This window comes from Melanerpes formicivorus, unplaced genomic scaffold, assembly GCF_026170545.1.
Source record: "Melanerpes formicivorus ecotype bairdi unplaced genomic scaffold, bMelFor1.0.p_v2 SCAF_39, whole genome shotgun sequence".
Lineage (NCBI taxonomy): Eukaryota > Metazoa > Chordata > Aves > Piciformes > Picidae > Melanerpes > Melanerpes formicivorus.
The window spans coordinates 513399-530097 of NW_027142391.1; the positions used below are offsets into that span (position 1 = coordinate 513399).

At 66.8% G+C, this 16699-nt stretch overlaps 2 protein-coding genes across 8 annotated transcripts; both read left to right on the forward strand.

Annotated features, from left to right (window-relative positions):
* Positions 1-1740: 1740 nt before the first annotated feature.
* PLEKHG5 (pleckstrin homology and RhoGEF domain containing G5) lies at positions 1741-12613 on the forward strand. 5 transcript variants are annotated; one of them, XM_068158118.1, is made up of 22 exons: positions 1741-1995; positions 3719-3798; positions 5567-5696; positions 5837-5939; positions 6024-6084; positions 6190-6281; positions 6372-6508; positions 6585-6727; positions 8276-8461; positions 8622-8792; positions 8867-8962; positions 9052-9102; positions 9249-9398; positions 9475-9585; positions 9656-9805; positions 9891-10028; positions 10229-10348; positions 10448-10580; positions 10649-10764; positions 10837-10976; positions 11052-11846; positions 11941-12613. In XM_068158118.1, the coding sequence occupies exons 1-22, from the start codon at positions 1863-1865 to the stop codon at positions 11948-11950; spliced, it is 3246 nt and encodes a 1081-aa protein (XP_068014219.1). In that variant the 5' UTR covers positions 1741-1862; the 3' UTR covers positions 11951-12613. The 5 variants fall into 5 exon arrangements, with proteins under 5 accessions (XP_068014219.1, XP_068014217.1, XP_068014218.1 ...); XM_068158116.1 differs by having other exon boundaries at positions 10649-10976; XM_068158117.1 differs by having other exon boundaries at positions 3722-3798; positions 10649-10976.
* Positions 12614-12678: 65 nt separating this feature from the next.
* Positions 12679-16528, forward strand: TNFRSF25 (TNF receptor superfamily member 25). Of its 3 annotated transcripts, XM_068158136.1 has the most exons (7): positions 12679-13110; positions 14600-14741; positions 14856-14987; positions 15082-15234; positions 15309-15390; positions 15480-15535; positions 15611-16528. In XM_068158136.1, exons 1-7 carry the CDS (start codon positions 13081-13083, stop codon positions 16228-16230), a joined length of 1215 nt encoding a protein of 404 aa, XP_068014237.1. In that variant the 5' UTR covers positions 12679-13080; the 3' UTR covers positions 16231-16528. The 3 variants fall into 3 exon arrangements, with proteins under 3 accessions (XP_068014237.1, XP_068014235.1, XP_068014236.1); XM_068158134.1 differs by lacking the exon at positions 12679-13110 and having other exon boundaries at positions 13117-14741; XM_068158135.1 differs by lacking the exon at positions 12679-13110 and having other exon boundaries at positions 13117-14741; positions 15614-16528.
* The last annotated feature ends 171 nt before the right edge of the window (positions 16529-16699 follow it).

Sequence of the window (16699 nt, forward strand, 5' to 3'; positions counted from 1 at the left end):
TGCCTGCAGCCCCAGGTGCTGGCCCTGCCCAGCACGAGGTGAGAGCCCTGCTGCTTTCCCAGACGTGTGCTGGGGCAGTGATCTGCTCTGCAGTGAGGATGAGGCTGGTGGGAGCCCAGCAGAGGTGAGTGAGCAGCTGGGGCTGAGCTGACCTGTTGGGAGCCCACTGGTGGGTGGGTGGCAGCCCCGTGTCGGCTGTGCAGTGGAGCTGTGACTGCAAAGCCGGCCTCCCGCAGCTCCTGCTGCCACAGCCTGGCTCTCACCGGTATCCCAGCACCGGGACGGTGCAGCCGCAGGGGCTGTGCCCCCTGGGCCGGGAGCCCCTCGGCATCCCCCGTGGCGAGGAGGGGGAGGGCTCCTTCGGGCCCGCGGCCGCTGAGTAATCCCTGAGGAACGCTGACAGCCCGGGAGGCTGCTCCCAGCCCTGCACCTGCGCAGGACAAAGGAGCGGGGAGGGGATGGCCTGGAGAGGGGCTGTGCAAGAGTTAAAGCTCCCACTTAATCCAGGCCTAATTCTCGCCATCTGGCCGGGTCTGGCGGCGAGGGAAGGGCTTGGCCGACAACCTGTCCCAGGCCGTGGCTGAAACAAACGGAGGGGCAGGCGGCAGCCGGGGGAAAGCCCCAGCGGGGCGAGGCAGGAGGTCCAGTGGTGAGGGAGCGGGTGGGAAAGGTGAGAGGCGTGAGGGGCAAGGGCGAAATGCCCAGTGCCCAACCTCCCCTGGGCTGACATCCTCCTCGGGGCTGTCACTGTGTGCCCAGCACCCAGCCGAGAGTAACAGACCCCGCGCTGGCCAGGCAGGGATCCCCCTTGGAGCCAGGGGGCAAGCAAGTGTAACCCCCACCAGCCAGTGCCAGGCCTCCCGTGCCCAGCCTCAGGCAATTGGGGGGGGGGGGGGCGGAGGGAAACCAAGCTGCCAGAGCCTGCTGGGGCACAGGGCAGATGCTGCAGCCTCAAAGAGATACTGCAGACCACAGCAGCTCCTGGAGCTCAGCCTATGTCTGCCGTGACAGGAAAAGGGCAGCGGGGCTGGGGGGCATCAATATCCCATCAGAGGGTGGCAGCTCTGTGCTCAGATGGCAGCTGGGTCCTTGGCACTTCGAGCAGCGAGGAGCTGATTCCTCTTCCAGCCTGCCACAGCTCTTAGCTTTGCAGCAGCCGTCTCAGGGGCGCTCCCTGGCTCCCTTTTCTGGCGAAGGACACCAAGGAGCAGCAGGACTGAGGGCTGCCGGCACCCTCAGAAGCTGTCGATGCCGATGAGCGTGGGGGCAGGTTGGTCCCGCGTGGTGCTGTGGGCTCTGGAGGCTAAGGGAGGGTTTCACGTGGGGCAGGACAAAGCTGCCATCCTCTGCTGCCTTTGGGGGGGTTAAGCCCTACCCAGTGCTTTCCCCTTTGCTCAGATTCATCAGGAAAATCTCCCCGCGGAGCCCTGTGCGGGCTGGGGGCCCCCGGCATGCCCACGGGTGCGGGGGTGCAGCCAGGGCTCGGGGTGGTGCATTCCTGCCCCTCTACAAGCCGTCTGATGCGGAGCTGCCGAGCAGCCCCCCTCGTCACGCTGATTATTCCCTTCACAAGCGCGGCTTGTCCCCGCGGCCGAAGGGCTTTCACGGGCGGCGGAAAGCGCAATTTGTGCAATGTCTGTAGGAGGCTGAAGAAAGGCCCTTTGTGTGCCCCCCGCGCGGGCGCTGGGCAGCCTCCAGCAGCACCCTCTGCCGCCCCTCGGCTCCGGCCGCCGGCCTCAATGCGCCGCTTGTCCGGGCACCGGGATCCACTCTTCAAGCAGGAGCTGGGCTCCCCCAGTTAGTGCCACCGCTGGGCACGGCGGGCCGGGCACGGCTCGGGGGGGCCCGGCTGCAGCCCCAGGATGTTTCTGTACCGGAGAAAGAGGGGAGTCTACGAGCTGGAGGCTTTGCCCGCTGGGCTGGCGGGGCTGGAGTGTGGGGCGGTGGAGCGCTTCTCCTGGAGCTCCAGCCTGGACAGCGCCGAGGAGCTCGGGGGTAGGTAGCTGAGGGCTGGGGGGAGCTGGTGGCCACCGCGCTGGGCCAGAACCTCTGGCAAGGAGGAGGAGGGGCCGGGAGAAGCCCTGACCAGAGCAAGGATGCAGCGGGAATGCTGCAGCAGGGATGCCGTGGGAGCACTGCAGGTGCAGCTTGGGACTACTGAGCAAACCAATCCCGGGGCACTGGCACCGCTCCCTCCCGGCTCAGGCATCTGACACAAGGAGCCGCCGCGGTGCGCTGCGCTGCGGGGACGCTCCGGTTTCAAAGTCTTTTGCTGTCACCGGGAGAGCTGGGAGCGAGAGCAGCGGGAGGCGCCGAGCCAGGGAAAGGAGCTGGCTGGGATAGGATCCCTTCTCCAGCCCCTGCAGTGCCCGGTGGGGACCTGAGCACCCTCCGGCCTCTGCCAGCGCCTCGGGCTCCCTCTGCGCTCCTTGCCGAGGAGCTGCCACCCGCACGCCTGAGGCCCTGCGTGCGACCTGCTGCCAGGGGCAGCGCTCGGGAAGGGCCAGGCGGCTCCGGCTGTGCCAGCAGCTGCGGTGTGCGGCTGGTCGCCGGCACCACCGCCTGCTTCGGCCAGCCTCGAGTTCTCGGTGAGTCTGGAAAACTTTTCCCTGGGTGCATGAAAGAATTTCTGGTTAGTTTCCGTTATTATTCCCGATAGGTCAAGTGAAACAGCAGCGGCGGGGGGCAGGAGGCCAGCTCAGCGCAGCGGGCGCTGCGGGGCAGCCACCGGGACAGAGCCCCCATTGTGCTCCAGCCGCGGGGGCAGCGCCGCAGCCCCGGCTCCCAGCGCCGTCCCGGGGGGCGGCGAGCCGAGCCCTGCCCGCTGCTCCTGCGCTGTTGTCCGGCAACGCCACCCCGACCGTGCCCGGCGTCGCCTCCGGGCTGTGGCACCAGCGGCGGTCCGGATTGATGCCTTCTTCCCGGGCAGAACCAACATTTTGTTGGTGTTTTTCATCCCGCAGACTGAGTCTAACCTCGGCCTTGGCAGCGGTCCCGTCTGGGCCGGCACAGATGCTGTTTGTGTTGGCAGGAGGGATGCGGGAGAGGGGAGCAGCGCAGCAGGGAAGTCCCTGTGCCGGCTGCCCTGCTGCTGGGGCTGGTGCAGCTGTGCCACCTGGTGCAGCCGTGCCCCCTGGCCTCTCCGTATCCCCTGCTCCACCTCTGTGCCTTCTCCTCGGAGTATCCCGGTGCCTCAGCAGGGCTGCCTCGCAGGGTGCTCCTGCCGCTCGTTTGCCACTCGCAGTCTGCTATTTTTAAGCGATTAGATGCGACACAAACCGAAAGCCTTCAGAATAGGATTTGCCCCTAAGGCCGATTTAACTGTCAAAGCTTAACGTGGCAACTAAACCCTTTGGGGGCTGGCAACTCGCAGATGTAGCATTCCTGCCACAGCCCCGCTCCACGCTGGCCTTGGGGAGCTGGGGCAGGTCTGTGCCATGATCCTGTGACGTGGGGTGCCAGGCAGGAGATGTGGGATGCTCGGTGCCTTCTCCCGTGGGGCATGCAGCACTGGAAGGGAGTTTTACCCCCTGGGTGGACTCTTAAGCAGGCAGCAGCAGGCTGGCCCAGCCTTGGCCGAGCCCATGTAATTTGCCACGTTCTCCACCCGGGGTTTGCAGTGTGGGAGCCTCATCAGGGCCCCCTGCGTGGGCAGAGCTGGGACCAGGGCTGGAGAGGGCTCGTCACAGCACCCTGGCACTGACCTCTCTCTCTCCAGCAGCTGAGCTGTGTCCATTGGAGCAGACGGTGCTACGCTGCCAGAACGCCAACTGCACCGGCGACAGGACAGCGGCCAAGGTGGGTGCCATGGGGTGGTGGGTAGTGCCTGGCAGCTGCCTCCTGCCATTGCCTGGCATCAGTGTCACAGACGAGAAGGGTAGCAGGTGCCTCTGCCCGACCTGCCATTCCTCAAAGCCCCCCAGCATAGTCGGTAGCCCCCTGCCTTCTGTATGCCCCCAGCCCTTGCTGGGCACGCACTCCCTGGTGGTGTCGAGGTCCTGCTGGCATTCAAGGGCACAGCAGCAGCTGCCCTGTTTCCCCTGGCTGCCGTGATTTGGGCTAATCCCTTCCAGCCTGTCTGTCCCCCTCGCTAGAGCGGATTCAGGGTCCCTTCTCTCCCACTGCCTGTCCGGGTGCTGGGCTGGACCCGTGTGCCAGCTCCCTGTGGGTCCCCGGTGTTGCCGTGCTGGGCTGTGGGCGGTGTCTGGCACGGACCGGGCAGGACAGCAGCCCGGCCACGCCGGGAGGTGTGCCCCTGCGCTTTGTTTGCACGGCTGGGGTGGCAGGGCCAGCGCCAGCAGGGGCACACGTGGCACTGGGCTGCAGCTGCCCCAGGGTGTAGCCAGGACTCACCAGGACCACCCCACTGCTGTCACCAGAGACCCTCAACGGCACCCAGCAGGTAGCATGGGAAGGGCACTCACCCTGCCATGGCACAGAGCTTCATGGTGTCCCTCCTCACTTCATGGGGCAGCTGCTGAGGGTAAAGCTGCCACGTGCTGTAAGTGCGATGAGGTTGGGGTGGGCACAGGGGCTTGGGCATCCAGCCTGGCCTCCCCTGTGGGCACGAGCCTGGGGCTGAGCTGCCAGCGTGAGGTGGATAGGGAGTGCTGCATACTGGTGGGGCAGCTGCCAGGGGTCCTGGGGATGCCCACTGAGTGAACACTGCCTGCAGTCACTACCTGTGGCCAATGCTCCCCAACTCACAGCTGCCATGACAGCCACCCCAGGGTCGGTAGGGACCGGTGGCCCCTTGGGGAGTGCGCGGGTGGTGGGAGCGCGTCAGCTCTGACCTCAGCAGTACTGGGAGGAAGGAGGGCAGGAAGCGGGGGCGGCTGGAGCCGCACGGGCGCTTCCTCCCCACAGCAGCACGGTGCAGGCAAGCCCGAGCAGGGCTGGCTCCTCCGCACGCAGGGCAGCGGGGGCAGCCCCACATGGGGACGGGGGCACGCTGCTGGCGCTCAGGGCTCGCAGGCAGAAGCCGGTGGCACTGCCGTTTGCAGAAGCTGTGCCGCCCGGAGCCCCCAGCGAGGCGGGCGCTGGCCGGGGGTCACGGGCTGTGCGCTGCGCCGGGGGCCCGGACGGGGGGTTAAAAATAACCTGCAGTGAATGCCCGGTGGGGCTGGGGCCACGGCCGCGGCCCGCACACAATCGGAGGAAACGCTCTGGCCTGGAGCATTGTTTTGCTTCAGACTGCGGCTTCCGCCGCCCTGCCGCGGGGACACCGCTCTCACCGGCACCAGCGGCCCCGATGCGGGAGGGCGGCCTCCCGGTACCCGGCAAGGTGCGGGTGACAGGAGTGCGGGTGGTGTCCCCTGGCTGCACATCAGCCTTCCCAGGGCCCCTGCTCTGTGCTGGAGTGGGGATGGGGCTCTGCAGCGCCTGGCAGCCCTGTTCTGCTCAGGCTGCCTCCCCCGTGCCCACCCCGGCCTCAGCATTGTGCCAGCGGCAGGTGGGATGAGACGGAGTGTCCCCGCCGCTCGTGGTGCCGCCTGTTCCTCTCGCCAGCATGCCGTAGCTGGTTGTCACCGGGCAGCCCATGCCCACCCAATGCGTGTGCCCACAGGTATGCCACCACGTGGAGTGCCGCCAGCTGAGCCGCAGCGGCCCCCTCAGCCTGTGTGAGCTCTGCGACAGCCACCTGCACGGCGCCATGCACTTCGACAGCCACATCCGCTTCAACCTGCCCCCGCAAGGTGAGCGGAGCTGCGTGTGGCCAGCACCCCGCTCCTGGTGGCACTGGGGCTGGTGCAAGGCAGGACTGGAAGTGGGACGCAGCTGGAGCTGGCATGGGGCTGGGGGTGCCAGCTCAGCCCAGCTTGATGCCCATTTGCAGGCTCCATCCTGGCCCGCAACATGTCAACACGCTCCTGCCCGCCACGCACCAGCCCTGCCTCCGACTTGGAGGAGGAGGATGAGGGTCCTGTGGACAGCAGAGGGTGAGCCCCTGGCCCTGCACGTCCCCCCCACACACACTCCCAGCCAGTGGCATCCCTGTCACCTTTCCTGCCTTGTGCCCGCAGGGAGCGGAGGAGCTCGGCGCTGAAGCTGCCCAAGAAGAAGGCTCGGCGCAGGCACACAGACGTACGGCACCAGCCCCTCTCCCGGCACTGTTTGGGGGTGCAGCAGCATGGCCCCTGTGGGTGGGAGGGAGGGACCCCTGGGTGAGTGGCTGCTGCCTCCCTACAGGACCCCAGCAAGGAATGTTTCACCCTGAAGTTCGACCTCGGCATCAACATTGGGGCGGAGATTGTGCCGGCCCTGAAGAAGAAGTCCCTGGGGTGAGCCTGCTGGGAAAAGCTGCGGGGACAGATGTGGGGACAGATGTGGGGACGGACGTGGGGACAGATGTGGGGCTCGTGTCCCCACAGGGAGGTTCTGCTGCCAGTCTTTGAGAGGAAGGCAATCGAGCTGGGCAAGGTGGACATCTTCCTGGACCAGTCCCACACACCACTGTCCCTGCAGTTCGAGGCGTTCCGCTTCGGGGGGCACCACCTGCAGGTGAAAGGTGCGCTGGGGGCGCAGGGGGAGGCTCAGCTGCCCCGGGGCTCCCGGGGGCCTCTGACAGCCTGATGCTCCTTCAGCCAAGCCTGGGGATGAACTGAAGCTGGAGCAGGCAGCGCGGGATGCCAGGTCAGTCAGCCTGCCCATCCTGTGCCCTGCCAGCACCGCAGTGCTCCTCGGACCAGAGGCAGTGCCAGGATGCCAGGAGGGTGCCAACAGCCTGGTGAGTGCCAGTGCCAGCCCCGGGGGAAGGAATCAGAGGAAATGCTGGGGTGCAGGATCCCCCCACAGGCATCCTTGCTGGGGAGACTGGGACATGGGACAGCAGCACAGCATTTCCTGAGTGGCTTTGTGCAGTGTGGGCTGGAGACCCTCCTGGAGCTCCCAGGAGCCAGTGAGGCTCCTGGCTGTGCCATTCTGCCTGTGCTGTGCCTGGTGGTGGCATATGGGCAGTGCTCTGTGCCAGGTGTGTCAGCTCAGCTGTAGGCACTGGCCCCACAGCTATGACATGTATGGGCTGGCACCACAGCAAAGGCAAACAGGAGCCCCAGGGGCCCAGGGAGTGGCAGCCGCTCAATGCCAGCCTGGGCCCAGGGCTCACTTTGGCCCCAGGACTCTCTCTGGCCACCAGCCCTCCTCTCATCGTGGAGCTTGGAAGCTGCTGAGTGCAGCTCAGTCCTGCCCTGTGGACCCTGGCCCCAGATAAGGCGTGGGGCTGGGCTGGTCGCCACTCCCCGTGGGAGCAAGCTGCAGGCTTGTGGCAAGCAGCACCGTGGGGCACACAGTGCTCAGCACAGCACTGGCAAGAGTGGGAAGCTGGCTGCGTGGCCAGGGCTGGTGGCTGCCCGAGTCCAGCACTATGATGCCTGGCTGAGGGACCGGCATGGCCCCAGCAGGGCTGGGAGGCCAGTGAGAAATCAGCCACCCCTGCAGGAATCTCAGCCCAAATCGCCCTCCTGGAGGCAGGCAGGAGCCAAACTACACCAGGGGGATGGGGCTGGCAGTGGCCGGGGTGCCTGGGGACCCGGTGGCACGGTAAGTAACAAGGATGGTGCCGGTGGTGGCTCTCCCCAGCAGAGGCTAGGGACGTGGCAGGGCCTGGGGCTTTGCCAGCAGCAGCGGTGGCAGTGTGCCACATCCCATGGCTTGGTGGCAGAGGGGAACTCTGGCCTTGCTGCCCTTTGTGCCAGGGCACGAAGATGCTGGTGGCTACATCCCCGCACGGCCTGGGTCTGTGCCGGAAGGCAGCCCGGACCGGCAGGAGCTGCTTGGCCGTGACCCAGCTCTAGAGGCCAGCCGGGGCTTTGATCTCGGCCGGGGGATTGTTCGGCTCGGGTTCGCTTATCTGGCGAGGAGGGAAATTAGGTTTTGGTGCTGGCCCCACCTCCTTTTGTTTCGGAGCAGCCAGGCCACAGCCTGCCCGGCTCCGGCTCCACCGTCCGAGCTGGGAGAGCAGCTGAGCGGGCATTTGGGCTGGGGGGCTGTGCCCCGCGGGATGCCCTGAGCCCCCACGCTGCCAGGGCTGCTCGCCCGGGCAGCACCCGCGGTGGCGTGCCCCCGGGATGCAGGTAGGCAGGTCAGTGCAGGCAGGGGAGCGTGGCCGGGGAGCCCCCGCTGCCCGTGGGTGCCATCCAGATGTCTGCCTGTCCCGCGGGTGTCTGAGGCCAGTGTCGTGCTGTGCCACGCTTCTGTACCCAGTCCAGTGGCACAGCGGCAGCCATTGTGCAGTGCCGGGCACTGACCCGGGGGACACCAACTGTCCCTGCTGCAGGCTCCGGGCCGGCGGAGGAAGAACATGACGGAGTTCCTGGGGGACAGCAGCATCCCCAGTCCCGAGCTGGCCCCGCACGGCGGTGGCTCCCTGCCTGCCAACGGCACTGACACTTGGAAGAACCGCGCTGCCAGCCGCTTCAGCGGCTTCTTCGGCTCTGGCACCAGCACCGGATCCTTCGGGCGGGTAGGTAGGGCATGGGGAGGGGGCACGGGAGACACCCATGGCTATGCCGCGGAGCTGGACTGCATGCCCTCAGGGCTCAAGCCACCCCAGTGCCGTGGCCAGGGCGAGAGGGTCCACCGTGTGTCCCCACCCAACCACTCTGTCTCCTGCTCTTGGCCAGGAGTCGGAGAAGCTGGAGCAGCTGATGAGCAGACTGCATGCCTACGGCACCTTCGGGCTGCCCAAGCTGCCCCCCCAGCTGCGCTTTGACCGCGACTCCTGGGAGGAGGACGGGGACGAGGCTGGGCTGGCACTGGAGGACAGCTGGCAGCAGATCATCCAGGGTGCAGAGGTAGGGCTGGTTGGTTGGGGGATTGTGGTGGCTCTGCCTGGCTGCTGGCACGGTGCTGACACTCAGCCCGGCAGGCCCTGTCACGTCGGCAGTGCCACCAGCAGGAAGCCATCTGGGAGCTGCTGCACACCGAGGCCACCTACATCCGCAAGCTCAAAGTCATCACAGACGTGAGTGCCAGCGCAGCTGTGCCAGGCTGTGCTGCAGGGGGCTGGGGGCTGCTGCTGCAGCCTACCAGCTCCCCTTTCTGTCCCCACAGCTCTTCCTCTGCTGCCTGCTGAACCTGCAGGAGTCTGGGCTGCTCTGTGAGGTGAGTGCTGGGGCTGCGGCTCCGGGGAACCCTGAGGGGCAGATGGAACTTCAGCCTGGCCACGCCAGGAAGGTAAGGGTGCTGTGCCTGCCAGCAGCCTGCATGCCAGCAGCCTGCATGCCAGCAGCCTGCCCCCTACCCTGCAGGTGGACGCCGAGCGGCTCTTCAGCAACATCGGCGACATCATCCGGCTGCACCGGGAGCTGTGGCGCGGCGTCATGGCCCCGGTGCTGGCCAAGGCGCGGCGGACCGGGGCTCTGCTCAGCCCCATCGACTTCCTTGATGGCTTCAAGACGGTGAGTGGGGGGCTCTGTGCCGTAGCGGGGAGCGGTGCTGTGCCACACTCCGCAGTGACCTCCCTGTGCCCCCCAGTTCGGCTCCCTCTTCAAGCCCTACGTGCGCTACTGCATGGAGGAGGAGGGCTGCATGGAATACATGCGGGCGCTGCTGCGGGACAGCGAGCTCTTCCGCGCCTACCTGACGGTAAGGGGAACGCGTGGGGGCTGGTGCCAGGGCCAGGGCCGGTGCCAGAGCTGACGCCTGTGTGCCGCAGTGGGCCGAGAAGCACGAGCAGTGCAGCCGCCTGAAGCTGAGCGATATGCTGGTCAAGCCCCACCAGCGCCTCACCAAGTACCCCCTGCTGCTCAAGTCCGTGCTGAAGAAGACCGACGACCCACGTGCCCGTGATGCCATCACCACCATGGTAAGGGGCTGGGGGCCCAGGGCTGTCAGACACGGCGTGGGGTGGACCCCCTGGCCCCTGGAACCAACCAGCTCCCTGGATGCAGATCGGCTCTGTGGAGCACTTCATCAACGATGTCAACTCACGCATGCGGCAGCGGCAGGAGCGGCAGCGCCTGGCAGCCATCCTCAGCCGCATCGATGCTTACGAGGTGGTGGAGGGAGGCACGGACGAGGTGGACAAGGTAGGCTGGGCACAGCAGAGCTACCACCCCATGCCGAGCTACTCGGTATCCTCTCATGCCGTGCTACACGCCATGCCACACTGTGCCACCCTATGTCATTTCAATGCGAGCCTAGCTAACTCATGCCATGCCATGCTGCCCATTGCCATGCTATGCCCTGCTACCCTGTGCCACGTCACCCCGTGCTGTGCCCCCGGCAGCTGCTGAAGGAGTTCCTGCGGCTGGATCTGACAGCCCCCATCCCTGGCACCTCGACAGAGGACACCAGGCAGCTCCTCCTGGAGGGCAGCCTGCGGATGCGGGAGGGTAAAGACAGCAAGGTGAGGACTGGGGGGACAGGGAGCCTTGGCCCCGACTCCTGCCTGCCTACCCCTGCCCACCGTGTAGACTGGTGCCTACAGCCCTGTTCTCTTCCTCAGATGGATGTCTACTGCTTCCTCTTCACTGACCTCTTCCTCATCACCAAGCCTCTCAAGAAGGCTGAGCGCACCAAGGTGATCCGGCAGCCCTTGCTGGTGGACAAGGTGGTCTGCCGGGAGCTCAGGGACACAGGTGAGAAGCACTGGGGGCGATGGGGGCTGCAGGGGTCCCTGGACATTGCTGACGGCCTCTGCCCACAGGCTCCTTCCTTCTCATCTACCTGAACGAGCTGGGCAGCGCCGTGGCCGCCTACACTTTCCAAGCCAGCGGGCAGTCGCTGTGCCGCAGCTGGGTCGAGGCTGTGCGCAATGCCCAGGTGAGCTGCGCGGGGGGGTGGCTGGCGGTCCCCCAGGCACCCTGTGGCTCTCTGACGCCTCCCCCTCCCCAGAACCTGCTGCAGCGGCTGCGGCAGCGCCGGCGCCTAGAGGAGGCAGAGGGGGAGGAGGAGGATGGCGAGAGCAGCGCTTCGGCTGCCAGTTCACCCACGGTCCGCCGCCACGGCAGCACCAGCTCGGACTCACAGCAGTGGTAGGGAGTGGGAGGGGGGCCCCACATCCCCCCCTGGCCCAGCATAGTCCCCTCCTCACCTTTCTACTCCCACAGCCCCTCCAGTGGCTCCACCGAGACCCTCGCCGTGGTGGCAGTGGATTGTGGTGATGAGCTCTCCTCCCCAGACTGGGATGCGGGGCCCTTCATCTCCGCCTCGGACGGCTCCTCTGTGGGCACCAGCACCTCCATCAGCACTGGCACCTCTGCTGACACCCCCACCTCGGCTGAGACCCCCACCCAGGAGCTGCCGGCAGGAGCTCTGCCGGTACCCCTGCCTCACGGGGCAGACCCTACTGCCAGCGGCTGCCGCTCATCCTCTATCGACAGTGCCTACGGCACCCTGTCCCCCACCTCCCTGCGGGACTTCGGCCAGCAGCCAGAGGGGGTGGCTGATGAGGGCCAGCAGCCCCCCTTGGCAGCCCCAGCTCCAAATCCCTCCTCACCCCGGCTGCGCCGCCGGACACCTGTGCAGCTGCTGCCCTGCCCAGCCAGGGTGCTCAAGTCCAAGTCTGAGGCCAACTTGCCCCAGCTCGTGCCCCCTGGCTCCCCGGCCCCCCTCAGCCAGAGCCGAAGCCTCTCTGACCTCTGTGCTGGCCCCCCCTGGACTAGCCAAGCCCCAGGACTCCTGGCTGCCCCCGGCAGCAGCAGCAGCTCCACCTCCGAGCTCTCAGAGCCGGAAGAGCCGGGGGAGAGTCCTGTGTCCCTCCCAGGGGAGCTCAGCTGCAGACCCCTGCCCACTGCACACCGGACCCTCTCGGACCCCCAGGCGGCACAGCACCGCAAGCTGACGATGGCGCAGCTCTACCGGATCCGGACCACGCTGCTGCTCAACTCCACGCTGACCGCCTCGTAAGCACGCTCCTGCCTGCACGCTCCCAGAGCATGCTCCTCAGGGGCTGGGTCCTGGTGCTGAGGGCATCTCTCCCTGCTCTGTTCCCTGCAGGGAGGTCTGAGACCCGTGGAGGTGGTGATGGACAGGTGGCTGCACCAAGGAGCTGTTCCCGCTTCTAACCGTAGCGTAACGCCGGAGCCGGGCAGAGTGGGCACTGGGGTGCCATGCCAGTGGGGGCGCGGAAGGGGATGCAAACCAGTCCCCTTGGCGAGGACACGCCCGGGGTGTGGTGGCATGGGGCTGCCTGCTTCTCCCCGGAGCAGGGACAGATGTGGCACACGGTTTGTGCCAAACCCTTGTCCACAGAGATGAGAACTGGGGCCCGGCCACGGTGTGCTGGGCAGAGGGTCTCGGGACATGGGGGACTGCAGGGAGCCATCAGGCAGCTCCTGTGGGCGAGGAAGGGTTGATGATGTTGGTGGTGGTGAGTAGAGAAGGTGCTGAGAGGAACACGGTGCCAGTGGCACAGTTCTGCAAGTGGTGTGAGGAGGAGGCTGGGGCTGGTGGCAGGAGGGGATGATGCTGGGCTGGGGCGGGCGATGGCCCCAGGGTCTCGTCGGGGCAGGGTTTGCCCTGCGGGTGGGTGGGCAGCAGTGGGTGGCAGCACCTGGGGCAGGAGTGCAGGAGCTGCATGGGGATGTGGTGGTGGTCGGGACACCGGCCGCCATCCTGTGTTGGGCTGCACCCCGCGTCCCGGCTGAGCAATAAACCAGCTGGTGCAGGCTGTGCCCGCCTCGCCTCTCCTTCAGCCGCGGGGGCATCTTCCGGGCGGGCATGTGGCACAGCTGGCAGGGGCAGAGAGCGGGGCTCAAGAAAGGGACAGAGCCCTGGGGAGGGGTTCAGCACTGCTCCCCAAGCCTCCCACATTCCCCCAGCCACGGTGGATGCGCGCCAGCGGGCAAGGGCAGGCAGCAGCCGGGCAAGGCAGCACAGGTCCCTCCCGCGCCCGGCGCTCCGTCATGTGGTTCCGTACCCCCTGGACTCACTTCCAAAAAAGCATTTCCTGCCGCGGCAGCTCTAAAAGGCTGCGTGGGGAGGGCTGCCGCTCAGTCACCACGCGTCACGCACTGCTGCCACCGCTGGCAGTGATGGGGTGCCAGGCACCCTGCCCGGGCGCGGAGCTGCCCTGACACCCCGCACGGCCCCGCTCCGCTCACCGCCCGGCATGACCCAGCCGCATCGGCCGCAAGGATGAAGCACTGCTGCCTAGGGGTGGCTTGGGTGAGTGTGGTGGCACCGGGGTCCTGTGGATCCCTGGCACCGATTGCGGGGTGCCCCAGGGGGTGTGGAGGAGGGTGGGGTGGTGTAAAGCCCAGAGCCGAGAGTGCTGAAACCCTCACCCTCCTCAGCGGAACGCCTGGGACTCGTGCCTGCCTCGACAAAGTGCCCGCAGAGTGGCACGGCTTTGGGCACCATGGGCATAGCCACGAAGACTGTAGGCATGACCACGGTGACCACAGGCATGGCACGGCCACGAAGACTGTGGGCATGGTCATCATGCAGCTGTAAGGTTTTAGCCACAGGGCCGCAGGCAGGGCGTTGCCATGGGGATAGGCTGTGCCAACAGCCTGCGGGCAAGGGTCAGGGCTGCTAGTGGTGGTGGCCGCTGGGGGCCATCCTGGGCGGTGGCTACCCCAGCACACGGGTGGCGGGAGCGGGAGCCTGACCGCGGCCGCCTCAGGGTTAGAGGTGGCACTTGTGTGGCACAGGAAGCGGTGCCTGTCCCTTGCCATGCAGCCCGCGGCACGACGTCGCCTGTGCCGAGGGCTCCCCTGCCCCCGGGCACCTGCTCCCCGCGCCGGGCCCGCTGCAGGGCCCCGCCATGCACGGCCGTGCCCCGGGGGTGACTCAGCCGTGCCGGGGCAGACGGAGCTGTGCGGGCGGGACGGGGCGGGCGCCGTTTCCAGTCCGGCGGCGAAGGGTTTAGCAGAAAATGATTCAGGCGTTAATCGGGGACATCGCGGCCGGGAAATCCAGCCCCCGGCGAGGAATCCCCTGGCTCGCTGCCCGCCCCGCGGCACTCCCCGGGCCCCTGCCGTTCCCTCGGGCTGGGGGGGGTGCCAGCGCGGGCAACCCCCTCCGCCCCCGCCGGGGCTGTCCACAGAGCGGGGCTCCCGTGGGTGCAGCGCCGGGCACGGCGGGGCGGGGCGGCGCTGACCCAGTTCGGGACGCACGTATGGGGCCGATAGCATCGTGGGGAGAGTGAGGCGAGCACGGCTTCCTCCCGGAGAGGAAATCGCCTCCTCTGCGAGGAAGAGCAGCCTCAGGAAAGGCAGCGCCGGCAGCGTTTAACCCTCCCGCGCCCGGCCGTCGGCACCTCCCTGCGCTGCCAGCCAGGGGGCACCGGGTCCCTTGTCCCTACTGCGGCACTAGGGAGCAGGTGACAGTATCCCAGCAGAGCACAAGGGTGGCACAGCAGGAAGCTGCTTGCCCAGGTGCAGGGGGTGTATGTGGCGCAGAGGGTGTCATTGGGCTACTGATGGGGCTGCACACTTAACACAGCTCTGGAGCATGGGGCTATGGGGGCAGCCATCCAGCCTGGCACAGGCACCAGTATCCGTGTGGCACTGAGCTGGGCTCGGCTCTGCCTCTGGTAGCCTAGCACATGTGGCTTGCAGGGTGGGGAGAGTGGTACGAGAGCTGCCCGCCAGGGGGACACGGCCCCTGGAGTGCTCTGGCTGCTGCACCCCTGCTCTCTCCCTGCCCGCAGGTGATCCTGGCAGCGCTGTGGCTGGCAGTATGTGAACCGCAGACCCCACCGTGCCAGGACAGGCATGCTGCCGGACGCCACTGTCCCAATGGCACGAAGTGGGTCAAGGAGGCTTGCAGGTGCTGCAGCCTGTGTCCTGCAGGTGAGAGCTGCCTGGCTAGTGTGGCATGGCACAGCCAGTACGGCACAGTACAGCACACCATGGCGCACTGGACCACAGGTGCCCATGTTCCCTGTCACCTCACTGTGCCTGCAGGGGAGTTCCTGTACAAACCCTGCTCAAGCCTTGGCAACGACAGCATCTGCAAAACCTGCTCCCCTGGCACCTTCAGTGCCAAGCCCAGCACCTCCACCAAGTGCCAGGCTTGCTACGAGTGTGACCAGCAAGGTGAGCTAGCAGCAGGCCATCCGGTGCCATGCTGTGCCATGCTGTGCCATGCTGTGCCCTGCAGCACCCTGCCGCTCGCTACTGTCTTCTGCAGCTTTCCAGATTGTGCTGAGCAACTGCTCAGCCACCAGCAACGTCGCCTGTGGCTGCAGGCCTGGGCACTTCCGCAGATGCCTCAACGATCAGTGCACCGAGTTCTCCTGCCCGCAGTGCCAGACCTGTGCCGGGCGCCTCATCCAGCGACCCTGTAAGTGCTTCTGGCCAGCCCGTGGTGTGTGCCCACGAGCTGTGCCCCCCTCTGCAGCTGTGCCCTTTCCCCAGGCTCAGAGACACAGGACACGCTCTGTGGCAGCTGCAAGCCTGACTTCTACGCTGAGGGTGGTGAGTGCCGGCCGTGCCACACGTAAGTGCCAACCTGCCCTGTGCCTCAGCCAGGAACACAGGTAGGGACCTTGGCACAGCACGGTGCCCACGGCTCCCCTCTCCTTGCAGGACCACCCCAGATGCATGCGGGAAGGAGTGCCAGGAGGCGTGCCATGACAGTCAAGGTACAGTTTGGTGGGGCTGGGGGCCTGGGGGGCACTGTGCTGGCTGGCTGATGGACAAGTTCTTGCTCCTCCTAGCAGGCTCGGGGCTGGAGTACATTCTGCTGGCATTCACTGGGCCTCTCTTCCTCGGTGCCCTCGCCATCTACCACAAGAGGAAGCAGCTCTGGCACAATGCCTCAGCAGGCAGCCCCTTTCCCACAGCACAGGCAGCTAACCCCCTGTCTGTGCCCTTGTACCAGGGCAGTGCCCAGATGGGTGACAGCCTTTGCTGTACCCAGCCCTGCTCCTCCCAGGTGACAAAGCTTGCTGCTGGTGTGGGGAGGCAGAGCCCCGATCACGAAGCCTTGCTGAAGCAGCAGCCTGGTGGCACAGCATGGCCGAGAGGTGAGATGGGACCCTCCTCCCCTCTGGAGCCCAGAGCCACCCTGCTGCAGGGCAGCCAGCTCTACAGCATCATCGATGCGGTGCCAGTGCGGCGCTGGAAGGAGTTCATGCGGGTGCTGGAGCTGCGTGAGGCAGAGATCGAGCTGGTGGAGCTGGAGGTGGCCCACATCCGCGACCAGCAGTACGAGATGCTGAAGCGCTGGTGCCAGCAGACCAGTGCCACCCTCGACCGCGTCTTTGCTGCCCTGGAGCGCATGGAGCTGTCTGGCTGCGCGGAGGCGCTGCGCCGGAGCCTGCTGGTGGGGCCCTGACCCCTCTGGCGCCGCCGCTGCTCTGGCACGGGGGGGTCTGGGCACCTCTCCGGCTCGCCGCGTGCCTCGGCTCAGCCGTACCCTTAAGTATTGTTACTTATGCCGTGTAGACATTTTATGTCAGATTTATGTCCCCTCCCCATCCCACCTGCCCCCCTCCCCCTATTTATGGGACCCTGCACGCTGGCTGCCAGCCGCTCGCGGGTCGAGCCGGCGCTGAGCCCGCTGTGAACTCATGGGATAGTTCTCGAGGCCGCCCGCCGCTGGGTGCGCCTGCCCTGCCCCAATAAAGTGGCACAGTCATCAGCCCCTGGCCCTTCTTCCCAGGGGTGCGTCCACCCAGCTGGGCACTGGGGTACCACCAGCCGCAGAGCCACCACCGGTGATGTGGCCACCACAGGCAATGGGGTGGTGTGGATGGTGGTGAGGATGGCGTGGGTGGGAGGGGCGCTGAGGTGCGGGCAGGGGG

Excerpts from the sequence above, each read along its gene's own strand:
- PLEKHG5 (XM_068158116.1), top strand. The coding sequence starts at position 1,863 with ATGTTTCTGTACCGGAGAAAGAGGGGAGTCTACGAGCTGGAGGCTTTG. Across the intron at positions 6,282-6,371 it reads CTGAAGAAGAAGTCCCTGGG|GGAGGTTCTGCTGCCAGTCT; the intron begins GTGAGCCTGCTG and ends GTGTCCCCACAG. Across the intron at positions 8,793-8,866 it reads AGATCATCCAGGGTGCAGAG|GCCCTGTCACGTCGGCAGTG; the intron begins GTAGGGCTGGTT and ends TCAGCCCGGCAG.
- TNFRSF25 (XM_068158134.1), top strand. The coding sequence starts at position 14,495 with ATGTGGCTTGCAGGGTGGGGAGAGTGGTACGAGAGCTGCCCGCCAGGG. Across the intron at positions 14,742-14,855 it reads CTGCAGCCTGTGTCCTGCAG|GGGAGTTCCTGTACAAACCC; the intron begins GTGAGAGCTGCC and ends CTGTGCCTGCAG. Across the intron at positions 15,391-15,479 it reads GAGTGCCGGCCGTGCCACAC|GACCACCCCAGATGCATGCG; the intron begins GTAAGTGCCAAC and ends CTCTCCTTGCAG.